Source organism: Myiozetetes cayanensis, unplaced genomic scaffold (genome assembly GCF_022539395.1).
Source record: "Myiozetetes cayanensis isolate MyiCay16 unplaced genomic scaffold, myiCay2020 scf10, whole genome shotgun sequence".
In the NCBI taxonomy this organism is placed as follows: domain Eukaryota; kingdom Metazoa; phylum Chordata; class Aves; order Passeriformes; family Tyrannidae; genus Myiozetetes; species Myiozetetes cayanensis.
This window is the reverse complement of record NW_026086605.1, coordinates 8,520,259-8,544,357: the sequence shown is the minus strand read 5'-3', so window position 1 is coordinate 8,544,357 and position 24,099 is coordinate 8,520,259. Positions and strand designations below refer to the sequence as shown.

Here is a 24,099-nt window from a genome sequence, read left to right as displayed (position 1 = left end):
ATGTGAATGAAAAGTGGTAGAAGCACAACTATGGAGACTTCTGCCTCACAAACTTGATACAGTAATCATGTAAAGGGAAAACATAATTTTAATCTCTAACCCAGGATCTCCTAAACTATAGAATAACTAAATTATGTCCATCAGTTTTATCATTGCTCAGATATTCCTTATTGGGAACTCCTTACCTATTACATGTAATGTAGTGGAATGAGTGTGCATAAACCTTTGAACAAACAACAGGCAGAAGCCTGAGCACTTTGCTTACCTCACTGACCAAATCTCCTGCCTTTTTGGCTTGTTGTATGTTAAGACTTCCTTCTGTGATACACCCAGCTCCTTTCATCCACATCAGATCTGCCCTGTATTGAAGCTGGGGGGCAAAAATTACATTTATTGGCACAAGGACCACAGGTATAATATTTACAAGTGAACATGTGCAACCCTTCCAGCTTCAAAGATGTTGCAAAGACATTTTAAAAAGTCAGTACAACCAGACAGCATCGAAATGAAATGAGAACTAGCATCAAATGGAAAGATTCTATAAGCCCTCTTACTGCTTGTAACAGTTAAGGTGTGGGTACATCATCTTACATCACTCTGGAGATCATAAGCCTTCTTTGCCCATTTGGTCTTCATATCCTCTGGAAGCACTGTGTACTCATGGAGTCTCTTTCTGTAATCTAAGTCACTAGCAAGAGCCTGAGCCTTCTTAGCATGTCTCAGGTTTATCATATCCATAGGCAGGTGGAAATGGGCCTTACTCTCCTCAAAACCTTTTTTGTAGGCAATCTAGAAATAGAAGGAATGAAAATAATTGCCTGTAGCAGTAAATTGCAAAGCTATTGTAAACCAACACTCGTTTGAGTCCTTATGCAGATTAAGAAAACAACAAACAAACAAACCCATATAGAAATCAGGTCCTATAAGGGAAAACCAGATGCCAGCATGAATTTTGCAAGACTCTAGACACGTTTCCTCTATTACATTACATCCTACTTCTAAACATAACTTTCTTTTCTTGAAAGTTCTATGTAGAAATGCTAATATTCTGGTTTAAATATGCTTTCTTTTAATATTGAGGTTTTAATGGGATATTAGTTTCCTGTCCCAAAAGGAGGACACCATAACCCAAAATGTCCTACGAGAACAAATATACTGTGCAATCACTGCAGATTAACAGATGGAGGAAGGAAACCAATTTTGTTAAATGCTTCCAGCAAGTGAAAGCAGTAACAGCAGTAGATTGCATATTGCTGCTGAAAGAGTCATAATTATGAAAAACACCTTTTGAGTAAGAGGAATAATTTACCTCACTACTCATCTTGGCCACCTGCAGAGAGTGCAAAAGCCTTGAATCTTTGGTTCCAATTGCTTTTCCTTTTGTTTTTTCATATTCTTCTTTATATTTAATCTGTAAAAAAAAATAGTTCAAGTCAAAGGACATTTCCAATTACTCCAGAGATAAGCAATATATTTTTCAATGGTGATTTGGATGGTAAAAATTTAGAAGGGCTTAGTCTGATTCTCACTTTGACACTTCAGATTTCCTAGATTTTCTCAGAAATTCCAGAGGTAAAAGGCTGGTCTCATTTATGAGCTCATAACCTTATGAGCTTATAACCTCATTCTTTAAGGCTCAGTCCTCTAAGGAGGATATTAAAAACTTAAAGTCTTCTGATTAGCTAAATTATCTGGTTCTTAAAGGCAAAGATAAGAAATGATTTCAAGCAAGGAATTCAAGATTTGATTTTCTTAATGAGGCGAGATTTCATAATCTCCATCGCTGCTGAACACTTTCCAGCCACAGAAAAAAGTTTCTGCCTTTTCTGCCTCTCCACAGGGTAAGAATCATGATATAAGTTTTTTAGAAAGATTTTGTTTGGAAATTTTTTTACACACATATGTTTAAGAAGCAGACTAAAGAAATATGCATTCCCTTCGTAGTGAATGATAACAGCAATTTTGAGGTTATAAGCAGTTCAAAACACTGAATTTTACTATGGGGCTATTGTGCAAATTTTGCTTTGCTCCATACACTTGATTTAAAAGAAAATAATTTTCAGAGAGTGAAATTTGATAGCAGAATCTGAGAAAGTTTCCAACTGTTCATTAGCCATTGAGAAAGATGGACAACCAAATGCAGGACTTAGAAATCCAGATGAAGCCAGCTAAGCTTTATTTCCCTGGGCTATAGAGACTTATATAAAGAATAATTCCGAGGTAACTAAATATAACATACATCACTGGCAAGATCCCTTGAAGCTTTGGCAGCAAGTAAAGGCAGAGAATCAAGTTTCATTTCAAAGCCCTGGCCCTTACTCTTCTCCCAGCCTTCTCTGTACTTAATCTGAGAAAAGAAAGACAGCAATACGTCATTAACACATAAACACACAAGATCTGCAAAGAAACATGAAAATTACTAAGAGCAAAACAGAAGTTTAAAAATGCACAGTCCAAGAACTGGAATATTCTTAAATCACAGTTCATTATCATTTTGAGCTAATTAATTGTCCAGGATTGAGTCAAGAATTTTTTTCTTGGAGTTCACAGGCACTTTAAATTCCAGAATATGCACCAACAGTTCTCATTTCAAAACAGACATAGGCGAGGCAAGGTTTTTCAAAAATGCCTCTGGTTATGTCTCCTAATGCAAGTAGTGTAGATCTACAGGAGCTGATCTATAGGACAGAGCAGCTGGTGCTAAGAATGAAACATCACACTGCTCATTCCAGGATTTTTTTTTCCCACCCCCCAAACCAGAACCAGTCAGGCCTCATGCACTGAATGTATATTTGTAGCTGTGGTTCTTTATGTGAGCTGCTGGAGAGCATCCTTCAGTTTGGCTGCATTCAGCTCGTGTGCTCTGAGACCACCCCACGATGTGAAGCACAGCTCAGTGGAGCAGCCCTCATGATCAGGAGATTTTCTTCAAAGTCACACTCATGAGCCAAGCAAACCACAAATGCAGATTAAATGCATGAGAATCACATGCTTAGCTTCTGAAAGCTAGTGGAAGTTAAAGGAATATTTTTTTAAGCTCTTTTTCAAGATTCTACTTGAAATTCCATTAGAGCAGGATCAAGTATGCCTTCATGCATAGTATGCATGCACCTAATCAAATTTCCAGGAAGCCCCAATTTCTGGATTTGGCTTCTTGTATGCTTATATTTTACCAGTGTCTGACGATGAACATGCATCCCAACACATCATAGCCACAAAGGGTAATGCTCCACAACACTCCACCACTGCAATTTTTTATTTGCACCATTGCAACTAAGTCTTCAGAGAAGAACACAAGATATGAAAAACTTGCAGTAAGGCCAGCTCACAACCATGAAAAATTATGAAACTGGCTAAAAAATAAGTCACACCGGTATCGTTTGGAGTTTTTTTTCTCGTTTTGCACTTATTTGTCTTATTGGGTTTTTTCCCCTCCAAAACAATCTACAACAATGGAGGCTTGAAAAATGCCTTAAAAGTAAAATAGAAGACCAACTTTTCTTGCAAGCACTTGTTTTTAGCACTCAAGTCTAAGTGAATCACTATATATTGTCATGAATTATGAATGGCAACAACAGTGGGCTTGACACAAGTTTGCTGAAGTCATTGTTTCTTCCAATTGACTTCAGTGGGCTTTGAGTTATTAGAACTGTGCAAATGTTGGTTCATCATGCAAACATCACCTTAGAAGCAGTTAATTTTGTGGGGTGAATACTTATTTACTAAAGAAATTCAAATCATCTGAAAATGTCTTGGGAAAAAAAAGGTCTAGTGGTTTCACTGTCCTTGAGATTGGATTCCTATCTATTCTGGGTGCCATATTTCATGTTGTTTAGTATAGAGGTCAATGATGAATGCTAAATGCTTACAGGAACAGTGTCATCGTATTTACATTTATAATAATTTCTATTAACAGCCTCATGAATGCAAACATTTGCAGGTGGCTTGACTTACCTCACTGTATAACTCAGCATTGGCTTTTGCTTTCACTAGCTGAGGTACGTCCTGAGGCAGAGTGTAGTTTGTTTTTGTCTTCTCATACTCGGCTCGGTAGTTCAACTGTATATATTGAAAAGGTCAACAAGAAACTCAGTTATTTTTAACTCACTAAAAATATGACCATTAGACTGATTGATTGCTGTTAAAGTTAAGGCCATTAGTGCCACACATTATAGATATGCTCATAAGTATGGCTGATGTAAATATGAGGGCAATAAGGCAATTATAACTTCATAACTCATAACCTAGGTAGTAGGGAGCATAATATTGTTCTATAAATGGAAGAGCTACTGATTATCTATAAGCACAAAAGATATTATTTAAAAACCATGCATTAATAAATATACAGTAGATAAATTCCTAACAAAGCATACTAATACAAATCCTAAAACCAGAGACAAGTATCAGATCTACTGTATGTTTGCTATATTGTTGGAAGTGATTTCATTCAGTATGTATTCTTGTTTTCCCTATAAATCTGCTGGTGAACTACAAATGGTCTGAAATCAAGTTATCTCATAATTCTAATAAATGATGGTGCTAATGATGACAGAACTTACATCACTGAGCTGCTGAGCATTTATTTTAGCTTGAGCAATTTGTGGAGTGTCAGCAATGGAGCTGTACTTCAGCTTGTCTATGCTTTGCCTGTAGTTTACCTAATTTAAGATAAAATAAAAAAAAATTAATAAAGGAAGAAATGGTCAGACTAGAAAATGAGAGATTGGATAGACTGAGGAAAAATGTCAGGATCTCTTGGGTTAGATCTGACTTAATGCTCTGAAAATTTCCTAGTCTGAGGTCACAGTTTTTATCCCACCTTGAAAATGAGGTTCACTTATAACTCCTCCCCCTCAAACACACAAATTCTTAAAAAGATGTAGTACCAGCTGGTCCCCCAAATCATTGCTGTAAGACTGATATTATTAACCATCATTTAGTTCATTTTTATCTTTCTCAGACAAGGAACACTGTAACTGTCTATTAAGAGGTCTGTTCAGCTTAATGCTGCACAGACCAAATGGACTCTCTTACACTTATTCTTTACTGAGTTGTAATGTAATAATTAACCATAGAATTTCCCTGTGTGGTGAAAGTTTTGTGTGGATGATGAGAAAAGAAAAATATGTATTTATGGTACAAAAAAAAAAAAAAAGTCATTTTAATGTCAGCCACCAGTAGGATTGGAACCCACTACATTCCTAACACATTAACATTATAGCAACACTAATAAGCTAAAGAAGCCCAAAATTATGCAAGATTAAAAAACCATAGCAAAGCTTCCTTTCGAACCTGTTGCTGCCAAAAAACTAGGTGCTATACTACAGAACACAATTATTATTCTCTGTAGGTATTAATTAATATTCACTGTAGTTAATCACCACTTTGCAAACATTGCAAATCCCATTGCATAAAACTCATTTCTCAAGAGCACTTTTTTCCAGTAAAGTGGAGTGCATTTCTAGAGACTTTGAGTTACTGAAACTATTTTAATGAGAACCTTCTTATCTCAGGTATCCTCACGTAAACTTGCTCATTCTGCCAGAATGACAAAAACTGGGAAAAAAGGGCTGAATTATCTCACAGGTCCAAAGTGATCAAGGTACTTAAAACAGTTCATTTGCTTCCTCAGAGACAGAGAGAATTTTAAATCCACAGAAAAGGATCGTTTCTTTTTAACTGAAACTGTGTATTTATTACTACTTGTGATTGCTTAGCATGTGAGAGAATTGTATTCCTAAAACAGTTCAGAATAACAAAGCTGGCTACCAGGGAGCAGATGAGTCCTGGGACTATTTCAAAATACTAGATGATGATCATGACAAATGCAACTGAGTCTCTGTGACCAATTGATTTCCGTATTTCAAACCCAGATGCCGACTATGAATTGTAGAGTCACAGGTAGTGCTGAAAGGTTTTGTACATTTTGGACATGAATTCATACTTACTTTGAACTCTTTAAGAATGCAGCTCTCTCAAACACTAAGCAAACAAACCCTGAACTCCACTTTTTTCAGCTTTCACAAAGACAAAGCTGAAATTACTGCTGAAGAGGCAATAGTTCATCTTACAACTGAAGTATATCAAGTACTACCTCAAAAACATCAGAGTTCTCAATTCTAGCTCTTCATGCTACCATCTCTTTCTTGGAAGAGGTATTTAGGCCCAGATAAGCCTCATTTAATGTTAATGGCCTCTCTAAGGTATATTGCTTCTGGTTTCTTGCCATTTCAATGGCAAGAAACAGGTTATGTACATCTCAGGTGGTCAGAAACGCCCTGCAGAGCTGCTGCTCTCTTCCTGTTGATTTTATAAGTGATGCCTAGTGACTATGATCCTAACTAAGGCCCAGGTTAAGCTCCCAATCACAGATGAGATCAATCAAGCTTTTAATGCATGGGAGAGGTGAAAGTATGTTGTGCTGTACAGTCTGCCATCCTCCATTTATCTGTAGAACATATATAACCACAGCAGTACATGAATTTCCTCACACCCATCCATCAGGAACTCAACCCCAAACACAGAGGGCATCTCTTTTGCATGGACTGCAGTTTTATGGACAGTTATGTGACCAGTTAGTTCCCCTTCAAATGGGAACACATATCTTCAGGGAATTTACAAAGGATGAGATGGCTATTTTAGTCTCCCCATCCTTTCAGTGCTTGATGCTGCTGTTGAAGGTGACCAGGATGGTGAGATGGTTTTCAGCACAGACCAGGGACAGGGCAGCAGTCACTCATTTCACATCATTGTACAATCTGTGCCGAACTGAAGCCACTAACAGGAGGTGGCAGCACTTTCTACCCCTCTGAGACCCCTTGACACTGCAGCTTTTTGCTTTAACTTTGTTACCACTAGCTGTTTGCTCTCATGATTAAATCATCATTTGACACAGGCAATCCATCACAACCTCTCCTACAGAGAGATGATGAGCTATGCAAGTCATCAGAAAAAAAAAACAAACCAACATGAAATTATTTACATCTTTCAAAGGGACCAACTTCCTTGTTGTCTGGTATGAAGGAGTGAGAGTAGCTGGGTAATTGTAGTCAACACCATCATGTTTGTAATCAGATTTATAGGCTATCTGAAACACAAGGAGAACAACAAAAAAAAATAATAATTCTTTTTTTTTTCAGCTGTCATTTGTTTGAATAATAATCAGTCAAGAGGAAAGGAGAAACAATAATATTAATATTAAATGCAGGAAACAAAGTAAGTTCAATGTCATGAGTGACAAAGAAAATGAAATTATTTGCATAGTTTAGCCACTAATTGATTCTTTTTCAGCTCCTCAATTAATCCAATGCCAACAGTGGGAGCATTAACTTAACTTCCACCTATGACACATCTCTTTTATCTTTCTGCTTAGTTCTCGAGCTTCTTACAGATTTGTAAATAATGTACTTGAAGGAATGGTATGTAATGAAATAGCTTCTTGACTAACCCAGTAAATTAAATTGGAATCCAGAAATCTTCATTAAAGACTGTTTTTTTCAGCAAAGGTCTGACCCTGGGGGTGGTGACAAACAACTTCCAGCATCCTACTGATGTCAAAGAATAACGAAGGATCTCAGTATGATGCCAGATCACTGAAATTTCTTATTTTAACTTCTTCCACGCAGTGAGCTATAAATCAGTACAAAAGGGTTTCCAGTATCTCCCCTCTTCTCAACATATCTGTTCTTCAGATCCCCAGTAAAATATGATCTAAAGTTTTCTATCAACTTAAATATGGAAAAAAAAAATGAAAGACAAGCAGGCACCAACCACCCAGGTGTGATTAAAAGAGACTTACATTGCTTGCCAGTGTGCCAACTTTCATGGCATGTAGCATTCGCCTGTCCATGCCAACACCTACATAATGACCCTTCATTTCATTCTGGTAGGTTTCTTTGTATTTAAGCTGTAAAATCCAAAAACAAACAAACAAACAAACAAACAAAGGCAAAAATACTGTGAGAAAATATGTTCAGTTGTACGATTCCAGATTTTGCAGTAGGGAGACAAATTATTTCAGCTGTGGTCTACTAGTGTTGCATCAATAGAGAAACTCATTAGTCCACAACCTTGGTACTTTAAAAAATAAAAACAAAAACCCTCTGTGAGTTTCCTGTTTTACAAGTGTTCTTCATATCACCTGGATGCCACGTAAAAAAGATACCTCTGCATTCTATTGCTGCATGTTATGTCAACAGAAGTAAATACTAGAAAAAAGTTCCAGGGAGGCAATATTTGTACATTAAAAAATAAACAAAATTTGGCTGGTTTGGAGCATCTTTCACCAGGCCCAGAGCGGGGAATTTGAAAAGAAACATTAGTCATTCTACCATCTCAACTGTATGGCAAAAGATTTACTCCTCTGGGATTTCAGAGAATGGTAGGAGGCAGTATGAAACAAACTTACATTTCAGGATCATGAGATACAAGTGGTATAATTATTATCTGATTACTTTCACATAGTAATTATGTTCTGGCATGAACTCTGGTGAAGTATCTTCTGCCTAACTTTCCAGTCAGGACATGGACACACACAGTGAAAGAAATAATTATGACAGAAAACAGTAATAACTGACAGCTATTTCTCTAGGTTAGCAGTCTATTGTAAGTAACCTCTCATCTAAATACCATAATAGTTCTTTTCCAAATCCTATCTAAAATGAGCCCCAGTTATTTATCAGGACAGACTAGGTTAGGTCCTGTGCAGACATGGGTTAAAATTGGTTATAATCACATTTCCAGTGCACACTTCTATGAAACACACACACACACACAGAGGTGACTTGTGATTCCAGCAGCTGCCAGGTTAAGGAAGCCACACACAAACTGCTGAAAACTTACATCACTGGTGAATTTTGAGACCTTGCTCACATTCTTGAATTGTGGAGTATCACAGTAGTTCATGCTGTAGCCTTTGTTGTTTTCAAGATCCTTCTTGTACTCCACCTTAGTGAAAAAAAATGCACAATGGGAAGATATGGTAAAACCTTAATCTGCTCTATCAAGTTCCTTCACACACTTTTTATTAGCCAGACCCACTCTTCTGAGATTTTGATACATGGTTTTCATTAGATGGCACATGACTAAAATTAATATGAGGAGAAATTTCATATACACAGTTCTTGTTTTATAGGCAAAATAAATGCAAACAATTCCAGCCATTTGGACCTCTGCAAAGTGTATGAGACCTGACATGAGGAAAATTATTAACAAAAACAATGACATACAAAGGAATTTTAAGGTGAGTGTGGAGCAAGTGAAAAGAGAAAAATCAGGAAGGATTGAACAAGGGGAAGTTTGCCAGCAGAATCCTTCAGAATAAGTTTAAATACAGAACAGGTTTGGTATTTTCATCAAGTACCTTTACTCCAAAGTAGGATATCGGGGGTGATATTAAAAGGGTTAATGGAAATGGGACTAAATTCAGCAGTGCAGAATTTAATATATATCAGGAGTAGTCATAAAAATCTCAGCTACAAGAGCTCATCACCTGAAAAGCCTAAGAAAGAGAAAACTGTTTGTGTGTAGGATGACCACAGAAAGAAGTTAAGATGCAAAAGTAACCCAGCCATGTGGAGACCTTTGAGCAGGCACTGGGGATTACATGTGCCATGTACCAGGTTCCAGCAAGACCTCATCAAGAACTTATGTACTCTTATAAAATCATTCCTGTTTAAGGAACATGTACTCAGCCTGCAACAGCTGCAGTGACAGACTGTGAGAGATGAGAAGAATTTAGCCTGCTTAGTCTGGGAAATCAAGGGCAGAGAGAAGAAAATTATATATTTGTAAACATCCCGAAAAGGTAGTCATGCAGAGAGAAGAACTTTTTTAAACTAAAAGGCAATGTTAGCACAAAACACAGGAGTAATAAAGCGGACAGGAATAAATGTAGGCTAGAAATTAGAAGAGGAGGATTATATGATACTGTGTCGAAACAGCAGGAACCAGGAATCATTGGCCCAGGAGGCCCCTTCTAGTCCTAGTTCCAGGGGTTTTTCATTATTGAAGGTTTTATACTTTGACATCTCAAGAGTATAAGTTTTTAAAACTGCCATGGGGAAGTTCTAGAAACTCACATTTATTAATAGCTTTATAGCTGATATGACACTATAAATAAATTAATAATTCAGAATCTACTGAGAATTCTCTAGCAATCTTCCCTTGCCAAGCAGAAAAAGAATCAATTATCAGTAACTCACAGGTTTTCACATTATGGAAGAAAACAGAAATCTGCGTTAACAGAATGGTATGAATTTTGGCTTTGTTCATGTTATTTTTTAATTATTAGATAAACCTTCTTTGAAATACACTAAGGTACACACAAAGTCATCCTAAAACATTTGTGAATTATATCTGAATAGCACATTAAGAGCACAATTCAGGCTTGGGTGGGTTTTTTTCAGATTTCTATTCTTCATGTGGTCAAAATTAGAAATACCCTTCTGGCATTAGTTTCCCACACATTCATAAAGTTCATTGGAAAGGCCAGGAAACAGCACCTGAAGATCTGTTCTTGAACTTTCTCTCCAGTTACTGTGCCACACACAGATGATTTTTGTTGCATGCAGTGCAGTAAGAACAACATCTTTTTATATTTGTAGTCCTTTCTCCTCAGATAGAAATGTTTGTATGAGCTGCTCTCAAACTTGTTAACAGATCGATTCAAGCCCTTACCTCACTGACAAGCTTGTTAACACTTTGGGCTTGTTTAAGGACTAGGTTGTCTTCAGCCGTTAGGGAGTGAAAGTGAGCTGCACCTTTCATCTTGGAAAGATCTTTCTTGTATTTTATCTGAAAAGAATTAGGGAAAATTATAAAATAGATGTCCACCTTCTCCTTATTACTATTTAGACTTGCTTCATGAGTCAGGATAAGATTTTTTCCTATCCTTGCTTTGACAAGTGAATGGAAATTACTAAGTTGAACCACTGCAATTTATTACTTCCTGAAATAACCCAAATATAACCGCACAGCCCTGAAATCCCTGTCAAGATGTTTTGCTAGAGAGCATTTTTTTTAATCCATTTTATACACAGTTTGAACAGCACTGGTTGTTGTTCATAGCTTGAACAGATAACTGGCAGGTTCTTGGCTATTGACTGGTTGGAGCTTGTGTGTTCTTCGAGCACTGAAGTTAATTCTCAGTAGTTCGATTTTAGACCTCTAATCAGAGAACTGCAGACGGTCATCAGATGTCCTGCAAACTTTTCCTTTTGTAAAAACCAGCTTTTTAAAAGCTGCATCTTCTTGCACTCTGAGTGTTTTTAGGGGAATTGTATTTCTCTACCAAATCGAGATTGAAATAAGGGGCTTGTGAATTTAATTTATACATCAGGTTATTGACTTAAATTGGGCTCAGATGGGTGAAAAGAGATAATACATATATTGGCTTTTTACCAAACTTTGTCCAGCAAAACCCCTGTTGGGAATATATTTCAATATTTCTTGCATAGTAGGAGATGCTTATGCTCTACATCTTATGTTACTGCTTCAAAAACCAGATTCACAATTTACAAAATAATTAAATATTTTATGTGTGCTGGAGTACAAAGTGTTTGGGGTTTTTATTTTCCAAGCCTGCACATAGTTTCTCAGGCTTTAAAGCAGTAAGGCAGCTTGATAAGAACTCTAATGGGCAAATGTTATCTCCGTGAACCAATCCTCCTACTCACTCCAGGTATTACAAACTAGTAAGGAAACTACTGACCATTAGCATTTTGAAAACCTATGAAACTGCCATCTTTGCCTCAAAAGGTTAAATATGCCATGTTTAAACAGAAAATCACTGAGTTTGTCATCAAAATAGGGATTGTCACAGAGGATTTGAGGTTTTTTATATTCTCTCAGTCATAAGCTCAGGTAACAGAACATGACTGATCCTTTCACTAGTTCAGTACTCACATCTGGTCCAGGCTAATGCATGCTGAAAGACTCAACCATATGTTAGCTCCCCAGAAAACAGACTGAGCTCATCAGCTCAGACAACCCCGTGGGGGACAGGTGTCCACACTACAAAGGTTGTCACTCACAGGAACCCCTCAGAGCAGTCACAGGGTAGTGACCTACAGACTGACCCATTTTTGCCACTGCCAGAAACAGTCTCCTCAAACAGGACTGAGGCTCTTTAATGGATGGGCTGTATGCAAGAATCACATATCACCACCTTTTTGTCAAGTTTTTAGTTTAGGACTCAAAACTAAAAATCCCCAGCCTAGGAATAAGCTCACTTTTGTGAAGTGACAATGTCATACTCTATGGTTTCTCTTCCTCCATATGACTTGCTTTGTGCTAGAGGCATGATACATCAAAATATCAAAACCAGTACAGTTCATTCATCCTCCATTTATTCACTACTGGGAATACCACAGTAGTCCACAGGATGATTAAGGCAGTTGAAGGTTTCATTAATAATACAGGTGCAGATTTGCCAGGAGGGTTAACCTAACAGTAGGGATCCCCATTAGCTGCTACATCCATCTCCTCCCTCATGCAAGTTGGAGCTGTGCCCCCTTCTATTAATGGATATTATTAATCCCCTGAGCCATTCAGTTCCCAGCAATGCAGTGAAATGTCACTTTTGTTTACTTCTCAAGTGTAATTTTAGCATTCCCCTCCCAGGCACTGCTCTGACAAACTGCTGTTTTTAATTGTTTATGAATTGTATTGATTCAGGTTTCATATACTTACATCACTTGCCAATTCATTTGCTTTCTTGGCATTTTGATAAGCTGGAGTGATCATAGCAGGAAAGCTTCCTTTCCCTCTGCGTTCTTCAAATTCATCCATATATCCCTGAAGAAAATTCATACTGTTTACTAATCATACATGAGCAGGTGGGGCCATGGGTGATACTACAAAGCCCCGTAGACCTTGTTAGTGGGAAGGTCCATTGCTTCAATTATTTATTTTTAAATGAAAAATATAAAAAAATTACCATTTGCAAGAATAAAATTATCTGTTAAAATAACTACACCTGCAAAATTAGCTGTGCTTCATTGCAAGAGAAATTTAAATAGATATTAGCTGTGGTCAAGACAGGATTCAAGTATGCAATGATATATATCCTTCTAATCTCACCTCGTTTCTTACAGAGATGATATCTAATTGTCTCTCTCTATGTCAATACAAGTTTCCCTGGAATATTATAAAAATATGTAAAGGTTTGGGCAGTCAGGAGATTTGCTTAAACTTAGCAAGTTTAATGTAGGGTCAACCTTCCTTTGTGGTGTTACAGAAGTAGATTGATCTTTCCATGGCCATTTTTCACATCATAACTGATCCAAAACAAAACTTCTCTTATGCAGTGACATATTTTGAAGAGGGATTAATTAATGAAGCATAAATACCTAGATATTAAAATGGCAAACTCCTCAGGGAACAAAGCCAAAAAAATTCCATTTGCTTGATTTAAAAAAACCCAATTGTTGTGAAATTAGTGCTCTTAAATCTATCTATAGATAAATTTTTGAGTAAATTTTTGACAGTTTGAAAACTCTTTTGATAATTTAGTAACATGTCTTTTTCCTCTAACTTTCTCAAATAAATTTGTATATAATTTCTAATTCATATTACAAAACAGTATTTTCAGTGTTAAGAAAATTATTCTAGCCACTTCGAAGATTTTTAAACACAAACAAAACTGATGTTCAGCACACAGGAATTTTACAGTAAGGTTTAAATTGTCTCACGTTATATATATATATGTACCTCATGATCTCAACAGTTAGAAATCTAGTCCCTTTGCCCATCATAAGTCACAATTTACTCAGAAAGATCCATTAATTTCAGTGACTCTATGTTATTTGACTAATAATATCAGTATCCAATCTATGAAGATTAAAACTCAAATTGAATTTGAAGTCTGTGACTGAAGTTTCAAAGACACTTTCAAAGAAAAAAAACTTAAATCAATTCTAAAGACAGAAGCATTCTAATTCTTGAAAATGTAATTAGTGTCTTTTCAAATTCATTTTATTTGTTTATTCTTATTAAAACTTGTAGTAGTTCAAAAGACAGAAACTAATTGAAGGCTCTATTGCTACAATTCTAAACTCATATTCTTCAAGGATGGTTTGCTTTTCACAAATTACTAGATGTAGATTTGGACAGAAGGGAAGAAATGTAAAATCCCAAATGTTTTAGGGTAGTATGGTCCAAAAAAATATATGGATCTACTGAGGAGCTAGGACAAAGAACCCCTGAGATTAACCATATAGTTTTCTTTATACAAGAACACTATTCAATTGCTTTCAGTTTCAGCTGTATTCAGTTTTATTTAGCTGTGCTATTTCCCTAACTTAATTGGAATAGAACTTTTCATGCATTTTTGGAGATCACAAAACCTTAAAAATGAAACAAAAGCAAAACAAATGCCACAAACCAAAACAGAACTAAAGCCTATTTGGTTCTAGAAATACAGAACTACAGCTTGTCAGGCTCATAATATCCTTTTTGTAAAAGAGCTAAAATCTAAGAGATTCAGTGCTGCTCACACATATTGAGAGCTGCAAAGCTCCTAAGATTTGTAAAAATACTGGCAGGGATAAGTCACTCAGCTATCTACCAACTTTCTACCATTTCATAACCTTTTGATTTTTCTCCTGACTGAATTTACATTTTCTTCCTCATGGAACGGGAGCATTTCCACAAGCAAACACATTTCAGGGTGATACATAACAACACCAAAATAGAAAGGTATAGTGCATACATACACACAGATAAATTTTGCCCAAGCAAGGCTCACCTTTAGGAATGACTCTACCACAAGGGTCATGCAGAGACAGTGCATGCACCTTGTGGTTTCACCTTGTAAGTGGCAATTCCAAATATATTACATATTAGGAGCATGGTGCTGTTGCACATCACCCTTTCCTTTGAGACCTTGTTATCTCATACAGGAAAACAAAGTGAAAATAGCTCTCACTGTAGTTTCTAATGTCTGGAGCAACCAGCTGTAGTAATGATCAACACCAGCAGGGTTATCTCTTGGATGTTGCATACCTGGCCATACTGATCCACATTTTCTCTTCCAGCAGTAACATCTGTTCCAGCTGTATGACTGGCTTTTCCCTTGATCTCTTTTTCATATCTTTGATGATACTTAACCTAACAGGAAAAAAGGAAACCAATAACCTGAGCCTGGGGAACAGATGGTGCATAATAAATAATAATCAATGACATGCACATGTTGCCAATAAAGGATTGTCGAAATTCTCATTGCCACCAATCTGTACAAGTCAAATATGCCACTTGAAGGTAAAAAACAAAACTAGTGGTGTCCTTTTTAATAATGCACATAGGACTTGCCATTTCAAACCAAACCATTAATTCAGTGTGTTCAGCACCACCTGCTTGTCAGTGGTTAATCCCTGATGCTTCAGCAGTTTAAAAAAATTAGAGCCAATTGTAATATAATTTCATGGTTGCCACAGAGCACTTTTTTACCAAAGAGTCACCTGAACACCATCAATAAATGCATTTGTTTCTGAAAGATGCTGATCTCCCCAGTAATCAAGAGAATTTTAGGCAATCAACCTTCAAGTTTAGACCAGGATTTGAGTTTGCTGAAGTCAAAATAATGCCTGTAACTTGATGCTGCCCTTTAATCACCATGTGTGTTTGCTGACATAAAATGAACAGTTTTCCACAGATCAAAGGCAAACAGAAACATTTAATTTTTTAAGAGTCTGTTGCTTTTGCCTTCAGAATTACAGATCTCCTCTTATTTTCCTCAATGACTCTTAATAATGTTTTAAATTGACTTCCATTGAGTTAGCACAATATGTTATCTTCTCCAACAAAAAGAGCCTTTCTTTCAGCTTCCAATAATAAAGCACAAATAACTGTACATTTTAAGGCAATACTGATGTTCTTTTACAATGCTTATTAAAGAGTACAGTGGTGTTGTGGTTTTGTTATATTTAGAAAGGAAAAGAAAGCCAATAAAGATCAGTATACCAAAGAGATTAAAAAAAACAAAACAAAACAAACAAACATGGAAAAGTAAGGAGAGCAAAATGAGTGGAGTAGAAGCTAAAGCTTATAAATCTATACCTGTGTCATGTGCTTGTGTGTGTATCTATGTCGTGTTTGTGTAAAGGCAGTTTCTTAAGTTCATATTCAAGCCTCATCCTGCAACAGCACAAAAGCAGGAATGGGAGAATGAACAGTAGGGATCCACTCACAGCATAGAAATACATGGCAAAGCAGAGCTCTGCAAACACAGCCCTCCCCTGATACAGGGTCACCCAGAAATATTATGGTTGTGTACAAGAGCTGCACTTCAGACCTCCTAACTCATACTGAGTTGGGCAGAATGAAATCAAAAGAGCTTCAGCTGACTCATTACTGTTGTTCTTCTCAGCTATATACAACATGAGGCTGGGTAAAGGGGACATTTTTGCCCACAAAAATCCAGAGTGTTGATTCACAAATGCCTTATTTTCTTTTTGTGCATAAAATTCAGCTTTGTCCCTGCAAGAAGAGACAGTCACTGGAAAATCTGTGTATGAAGTGCACTGCTAGCATAACTCCACAATGCTTATGGAATTTCTGCAAGTAAATGTTTTAATCCAAAATTTTTATGACAATTTGTAGTTTTCTTCCCCAGATGAGACTTTGCTTTGAACACTTACATCACTGGCTAGTTCATTTGCTCTCTTGGCTATTTGATAAGTTGGAGTGATCATAGCAGGAAAGCTTCCTTTTCCTTTCCGTTCTTCAAAGTCTTCTGTGTACTTCAACTGTAAAAATTCAAGACAGTTCAGGAGCAATTAAATCAAATGTATCTTGATTGCACATAATATTATTTTTTATTATTTTTATTTATGTTCATATTTTTAAGTGATCTATAAATATCCTAAGAATCATTTGGAGAGTCAGAAAGAGGCCAATCTATTTTTCCTCACTTACATCACTTGAAAGCTGTGATCCGGCCTTGGCATGAAGTATATCTGGAGTGTCTACAACAGAGGTGAACTTTGAAACTCTCTCTTCGTGTCCACGCTTGTATTCTACCTGAAGAGAAAAACACATAAATCCATATTACAAACAATAAGCAGCAAATATATATTTCCTATCAGAAAGCTTCTAGAGAAAATGAAAACAGCAGTCATGACACTCCCCACTGTACAGTCAAGCTATCACTATATTTAAGGCCCAATTTTCCTTTAAGTTAATCTCAGAATTAGACAGAAATATGGATATGGACCCAGATAACCAAATTTTCAAATTATACTAGATTGATGTAAGCCATACATTTGATCAAAATGTCATGAGAACAGTCAATAATGCTCCAAGATCATACTGCAATGACAATGCAGACAGAAAACCATGCAATACTGTAACAATACTTTAAAATCACTTCTGCAGGATTTTTTTTCACTTGATCTTTTTCAATTTAAATGTTACTTTGATAACTAAGCAATTTTCTGTGCATATATTTAAGTAGCTTTCATATTAAATAACTTTAATATTATAGTTATTTAATTTCAAATAATAAAGCAAGTGAAAAATTTCAAATGGAAATAATTAGATGAATAAGGCCATACTGTGAAAAAAAGGTAATTAATTTAAGGAACATTTTAGATTGAGTCACAATCTTTTTCAGGTTGTGATAAACTACAGCAGAAGTCACTACAATTTTCAGGAAATACTTATATTGTCATTTATCCCATGTAAATATCTTCCCAGGCCAAGTAATTTGTCAAGCCTGTTTTCGGCATCATGTTAAATTTTCTCACTATGTAGAATTAACAGGACAACAGCTATTCATCATAGAATCTAATGTCTAAAGTGAATGTCCTGAACCCAGGATTGTCCAGCTTCAGAAGTTTAAAACATAATTAAAAAACCCTGTGACTTACATCGCTGCTTAGTTGAGTGGCTCTCTTAGCAACCTGATATCCTGGAGTGATCATGGCGGGAAAGCTGCCTTTGCCTCTCCTTGGCTCATATTCTTCTGTATACTGAAACTAGAAAATGAATTTGTTTTCTCATTACAGAACAACCCACCATAGTTTAATGTGATTCCTCTTTTAATGCCTGCTTCCTAAAGGTACGTGTCACTTTATTTAAAAGTAAACAAATTAAAGAACTTACAGCTCATAAGTTTGTTAGGTAAAACTATTTCCTACATACAACAGAAAACATTTCCCATTCATATCAATTATCCACTGTTAATTTGCTGTGTTGACTGGGTCACTAACCCATTGTATGGACACAGACAATCAGTCATAATTCAGGGCTGATTTTCATCAGTCATGGAAATACAGTCAATGGAAATAAGATGTTTTCCATCATGAGTTCTGCTCTACTGAAACAGCACCACTTGCTAGATGAGGTCACCTTGGTTTGGTCAGTAGCTGAAGTCCTTCTCAACTACAAAAATATATAAATGTATGATATCCAGGATGGGCAATAGAACTCCTATGTGACTTTAATCACCTCCACAGCTAAGTATTGTTATTGACAGAAGTAAATATGTCAGTCTCTCCTATGGTAACCTCTTACCAAAGATTAGACATTCCAAATGTATTTCATGCAAAGGCTGTAGGTGAATCTTACCAAAGGCTGACTTTGATGCATTTGTAAATCTTCAGAATATGATAGACCATGAAAATAAAGCTATTCCAAACATCAGTCCACTTACATCACTCAGAGTCTTCTGTGCCTGTGTTATCTTGACCATCTCAGGATCTGGGATAGTTCCTGAATACCACGATTTTCCTCCCTCATAGGCAGCATAGTAAGCATTCTACAAAACAAAAATTAAATAACTGCCAATCTTCACCCTTGTTTTAATACTCAAACAGCTGACCTGACAGAAAAAAAAGGAAATACACACACTGCTGTGGAAGTGAAATTTACTCTCTGCAGATGTACAGGCACAAGGCCTCCATTCCAAATACCCTCAGAAAATGCCAAGGCAGAACTTGTGTAACAAGAACTGACATCAAGATGACAGGATCTAGGATCCTGGAGTGAGACTCAGATAACACCCCCTGGGAATCAGATCACTTGCTGTGAAGCTCCAGTGCCAGTAGAGAGAAGACACATAGAATGTGGCTGTACATGTGGCAGTCCAGTCAACTGTACAGATACACTCTTCCTCCTCTTCTGATTCTTGCATCCTAAGCTATAGTTGAGCTGTGTTGCCTTGACAAGTTTAGTCAAATGAGAAGCAATGGCTTTTTTTTAGCTCTTAAATCCTGTGGTTAAACCCCCTAACAGTGAGGACTGCCAGTGCCAATCCTTGATCTCCTGCAGGCTCGTGGCTTAGGGACTGGGGGGGATATTTCTTACCTGGGTAGCCAGTTGTTGAGCTTTATAGACACCTTCAATTTCTCTGGACCTTGCATCCCACTGAAAGACTGATTTGAATTGTTCACTCTCTTCTCGATATTTTATCTTAAAAAAAATATATATATAATGACTTGTATTAGTAGTTTGTTAGTACATACTAACACTGCTCCCCTTCAGAGAAGAACATGAAGGGAGACCAACAAGGTGAAGGTAGCATTTAGCCCTAAGGTCAAAATGCCGCTTTCTAGTTCACACCCAGCTTCTACCTAAGATTTCTGCTAATATTGGAGAGCTTCTGTAAAGGAGCAGTGTATTACACCTGAAATATGGTCTGACAGTTTGAAATAATAATTTGATATTTACATGAAACTTTTGGATGAGATAAAATATGAGAATAATTAAGAAATTTTAAGCAGGATATGTCAATGCAGCATTGGATGAAAGAACTTTTACCAGGTGAGTAATATTCTACTCTCCTTTTTCCCTGCACAGTGTTCACTAAGTATCCTAACTCTGTATATGTAAATGACTACTATATTTAGTCCTGGGTCATTATTTTCCTACTGCTACTTTTATCATGATAGCATATAGAAATCCAACTGAAATCACAGCTCTGGTATAGAACTGACTCGTCAGATGTAAAAACCCATAGAGTACAAAACTTAAACTGACTGGACAGAAATATTACTGAGCATATGTACCATTATTCCCATTTATAAACTGAGCACAGATGTGCAGAGAGCTAAATGATTCATCTGCTCACACAGAAATTCTGTGTTGAGGGAGTGAGTTTAATTTTTATCTCTGCATTCAAGTTGACATCTCAGCATAAGACTCAAGTGAGAACATCATGTTAGGATTGAAGAAATATGTTCTATTTTTTGCCTCAGAAATAACCTTACATATAAAAAACCAACAAACTGCAGTAGCAAGTGAAACCTTTCCCAAGTTATCATTATTTTATACATTAGTATGAAAAACTTCTCCTCCTCACAAAATCTCTACAGAAGCACTCCCTTTAAGTAGGTACTGCAGAATCAGCTTCTTTGCTTTACTCTTAGCAATTTTCTCTATGAAACAGAACCTCATTATGTGATTGAAAAGGACAGAAGGTGTTTTAGGTGTATAGAACAAGGGAAAGTGATCTTTGAGCTATAATTTGTCTGCCTGGTGTATTCACATGCACTGGAAGTATCAGTCTCATATCACTGCCTAAAACCAGAAATAGAACCTGCAGTAATGCCAGGCTCATTCCTGACCAGATCCGTCACACACAATTTAAAGTGTGTGATAGTCACTGCTGGAGTAGTTACGGCCCATGATATTGCAAAAACTGATGCACAAGAACTGCTGTACAAAACAATAAAAGACACAGCATCTGATGAAGGCTATTAACGTGCATCAACTTTGTGCAGCTAACACAGGACACCAGAACGAATTTAGCATGCTATAATCTAAGAAATACAACTTAATGATGGCTAATCACGTTAAAACACATCGCTTTGCCTACTAAAAATATTCACACAATGAACGACGTTATTTAAGAATACAAAAAGACGTGACATTCAGGAAAACACTGTCACGTGGAGAAGTGAGATATCTATCGGCTACTGGCCGCTCCTGTAACTTTAATTTCATTAAATCCTTAGAAACGCAAGTTTGGAACCGAGGTGTCCGTAGGGAAACGGCGCAGATCCAGGGATGGCGTTCGGGAAGCCGGCGGGCCGCGAGCGCCCCTCGCGGTCGGCCGGGGCACGGCAGCCCTGGCGGGGGATGGATGAGGCTGAAAGGGCACGGGAAGCGCTTCCATCCATCCCAACGCCTCCAGTAAAGCCCTGGATTTCGGGTTTACCCGCCTCGGGTTTGCCAAGAAACACTTCGCAAAGTATTTGTGAGAACGTCCCACCTAGGTATAATCAATTTCTGAAGAGATCACAAAGCAATTAGGTTGTTCTTGTTTCCCAAGGCTGTGTAGACCCCTCCTTAGTTGCTAAGTTCACAAAGCTCTGGAAAGTTTATGCAAGCAGTGATTCCATATAGATTCTCAGATATGGCAGGCGAGAAGATCCTATCCATTTTTCCTTTTGAAAGCAGAAGCAAATTCAGATCTAACCTTTCTTTCTCATGAGTAATAGCATTTAAAAAATTATGATTCAAACAAAGCTGAGATCTTACTGCTCAAAAAGAACACAGAGGGGTAAGTAAAAGCACATATTTACATTTATATTTATATTTATATTTATATTTATATTTATATTTATATTTATATTTATATTTATATTTATATTTATATTTATATTTATATTTATATTTATATTTATATTTATATTTATATTTATATTTATATTTATATTTATATTTATAAAGCAAAACACATCATCAAAGTGCAGAACAAAGTCTAACACATTTGGCCCTCAAGATTCTTACCTCACTTACAATTTCCGACAGTTTTTTCGCATTCATATTTATTGGCGTGTCAAATACACTTGTGAACGCATTGTTTTTTGGATTATGCCTAAAAAAATTGGAAAGTGAAAAAGGATATTAGGAATGTACCAGGCAGCCCACGACAAAGGTTCTCTCTGAGCACTCAAACACACAATACCAGCCTCCACCCCTCTATACATAACTTTCCCCCCACTCACACAGAGATCTCAGATTGCATTCAAGTTATTATTGCATGGAGTAGGTGCCTAGAGCAAAATTAATTTTAATGATCGTCATATCAATGCTGTGTTTCTAATAACAAAAGAGAATAATAGAATAAAAAACAACTGTCATCTCTCCTTTTTCTGCTGACAAATTTGACAGGAATTGATCATTATAAAATAAAAACTTCCTAGAACAAACCAACTCAAAAATCTGCATTTTATATATTTTCTTTATGATTAGCTCAACCTTGTTAACTCTTAACCACTGATTTGGAAAGCACTGAATTTTATGGTTTGGTTTATTTTCTTCTCATAATACCAAAATGGAACCTAATTTGGTCTCTTTAACACACTGGACAAATGAGGAAGGTTTATGTACAGTAACAAGTGTTTCCCATCATTTGTGATTCACAAAAACAAAGATATGCACCAAGGCACTAACAATACCCAGTTTCACATCACACATGGAACCAGGCTGAGTCCAAGCAGTGGTGTTCTATTACATTAAAATGATTAGGGGAATTAAAACTTTAAAAAAAAAAAAAAGGAGAGAGAAAAGGAAACACACTTACGCTTGACAGTAAGGCTTTTTCTCATGGCTAACAAAGTTGTTAACTGTTAACATCATCTTGCACACTTCGCAGTGAAAACAGGCTTTATGCCATGTCTAGAAATATTACAAAACAAAACAAACAGACATGATTTGTATTTTATTATTATTCTGTTAAGTTTTAAATCTCAGTTTTGATCCTTACCATTCATTTAATGAATTTGAAGCGTTTCTCTTCAAATACATACCTATAATTAACTCATTTCAGTTCTGAACTCAGTTATGAGTAAAGAACTTTTGGAACTGAGAGATTTGCACTGTGTTTAAAGTGCCAATCTGTACATTTATTATAGTCCAAAATGATAAAGAAAGAGAACTGACCTGATCTATACAGTTAATCTTCTCAGCAGGGTAAACCCCATAGCCACATCTAGCACACGGCTGCACATTCATCTTGAAATCCACAGAGTGAAAAATATATAGGTTTATACAAAAGGTTCAAAGAGTATGAAAGTGACTTTTTGGCCTGTGCAAAGCACACTCTAGACACTCCAGTCAAGGCCTTTTGCTGTGGTCAATGGCTCCCATTAAAGCTCTGAATTGAAGTCTGTTGCTCCTTTTGCTGACCTTCTGTTTCAAAGTCAGCTGCAGGCTGGCTTTTAAAGCTGCCAGTTAGTAAGAGCGGTTATTTTGGCAACCGTGTCAGTGCGTAAAGGGAGGGCAGCAATATCTTTCTCTAAATAGAAGAATGAACTCACAGAAACGAATCATGTCCATGTGAATGTTAGAGCCTGGTCATTTAGTGTTTCGGTTTTGTTGTCATAAGCCCAGGATGAAGAGAAAAGTATACACAGCAGCAGCAATTTATCATAGTTTCTCCTCACCCTCATATACAAGTGACCTCATGGAGGACTACTGCATATTTAGGAACATCCTCATAACAGAAGAAGGTACCACCAGAGAAACAGGCCAGAGATAGGTTTGGAGCTTCCTGGACTTTTGGTGGATCTAGAAGAGGTGCAGCACCATTGTCCCAGGCGAGTCATTAATTTGTCCCAGGCAGCAGAGCAGAGCACACTCATTTCTCGTATCTTTCTGTTTCATCAACCTGTCACTCCATCTCCAGGTGTAGGAGGATGCACAGTGAAACAGGCAGAGTCTGTTATCTCAAATAGTTCTAAACATGATGGGTACAAATCCAAACTTCTATCTGCTACAGGAAAAACTTCAAAAAGAAACCATTTACTATTGCATAGAATGAACAAAGCAGCTGTTTAATGGTGTTCACAGTCAATAGGCTGGCGTAGATCAGAATATAAAAATTCCTTTACCAAATAACGATAAGGAATTATTATGTCTGATATTACGATTCAAGAAAGCTATTAAGGTTGTGAAGTCTTCTCTGAGCAAAAGAAGCTATTAAATTCTACCAGCTACAAATGGTCAGGATTTGAGATTTACATCTCACCTAATCATAATACTTCCAGTTGCAGGGCTCCATAACCCTGGGACACAGCTAAGAGTTATCTCAATCTGATTAAAAGTCTACTCAGTTATCCATGCATCTGCACCACTTCCCACACCTGCAGCAGT

The 24,099-nt window shown here is 36.7% G+C and overlaps 1 protein-coding gene across 3 annotated transcripts in view; it reads right to left on the bottom strand.

Annotated features, from left to right (window-relative positions):
- Positions 1 to 22,959, bottom strand: part of NRAP (nebulin related anchoring protein) — a 49,229-nt gene extending 26,270 nt beyond the window's left edge. For 2 of the 3 annotated variants that reach the window (XM_050305216.1, XM_050305218.1), the window contains exons 1-20: positions 22,888 to 22,959; positions 22,529 to 22,623; positions 21,733 to 21,820; positions 19,306 to 19,410; positions 18,653 to 18,757; positions 17,868 to 17,975; positions 16,915 to 17,019; positions 16,638 to 16,745; positions 15,004 to 15,108; positions 12,691 to 12,795; positions 10,678 to 10,794; positions 8,842 to 8,946; positions 7,799 to 7,906; positions 6,983 to 7,087; positions 4,560 to 4,658; positions 3,955 to 4,059; positions 2,240 to 2,347; positions 1,310 to 1,411; positions 592 to 789; positions 266 to 370 (exon numbers count right to left, since the gene is read on the bottom strand). In XM_050305216.1, coding sequence (XP_050161173.1) covers positions 266 to 370; positions 592 to 789; positions 1,310 to 1,411; positions 2,240 to 2,347; positions 3,955 to 4,059; positions 4,560 to 4,658; positions 6,983 to 7,087; positions 7,799 to 7,906; positions 8,842 to 8,946; positions 10,678 to 10,794; positions 12,691 to 12,795; positions 15,004 to 15,108; positions 16,638 to 16,745; positions 16,915 to 17,019; positions 17,868 to 17,975; positions 18,653 to 18,757; positions 19,306 to 19,410; positions 21,733 to 21,820; positions 22,529 to 22,623; positions 22,888 to 22,959 — 2,148 coding nt within the window. The remainder of the gene's footprint in view (positions 1 to 265; positions 371 to 591; positions 790 to 1,309; positions 1,412 to 2,239; positions 2,348 to 3,954; positions 4,060 to 4,559; positions 4,659 to 6,982; positions 7,088 to 7,798; positions 7,907 to 8,841; positions 8,947 to 10,677; positions 10,795 to 12,690; positions 12,796 to 15,003; positions 15,109 to 16,637; positions 16,746 to 16,914; positions 17,020 to 17,867; positions 17,976 to 18,652; positions 18,758 to 19,305; positions 19,411 to 21,732; positions 21,821 to 22,528; positions 22,624 to 22,887) is intronic. The other variant, XM_050305217.1, reaches the window with a different exon arrangement.
- Positions 22,960 to 24,099: the final 1,140 nt, after the last annotated feature.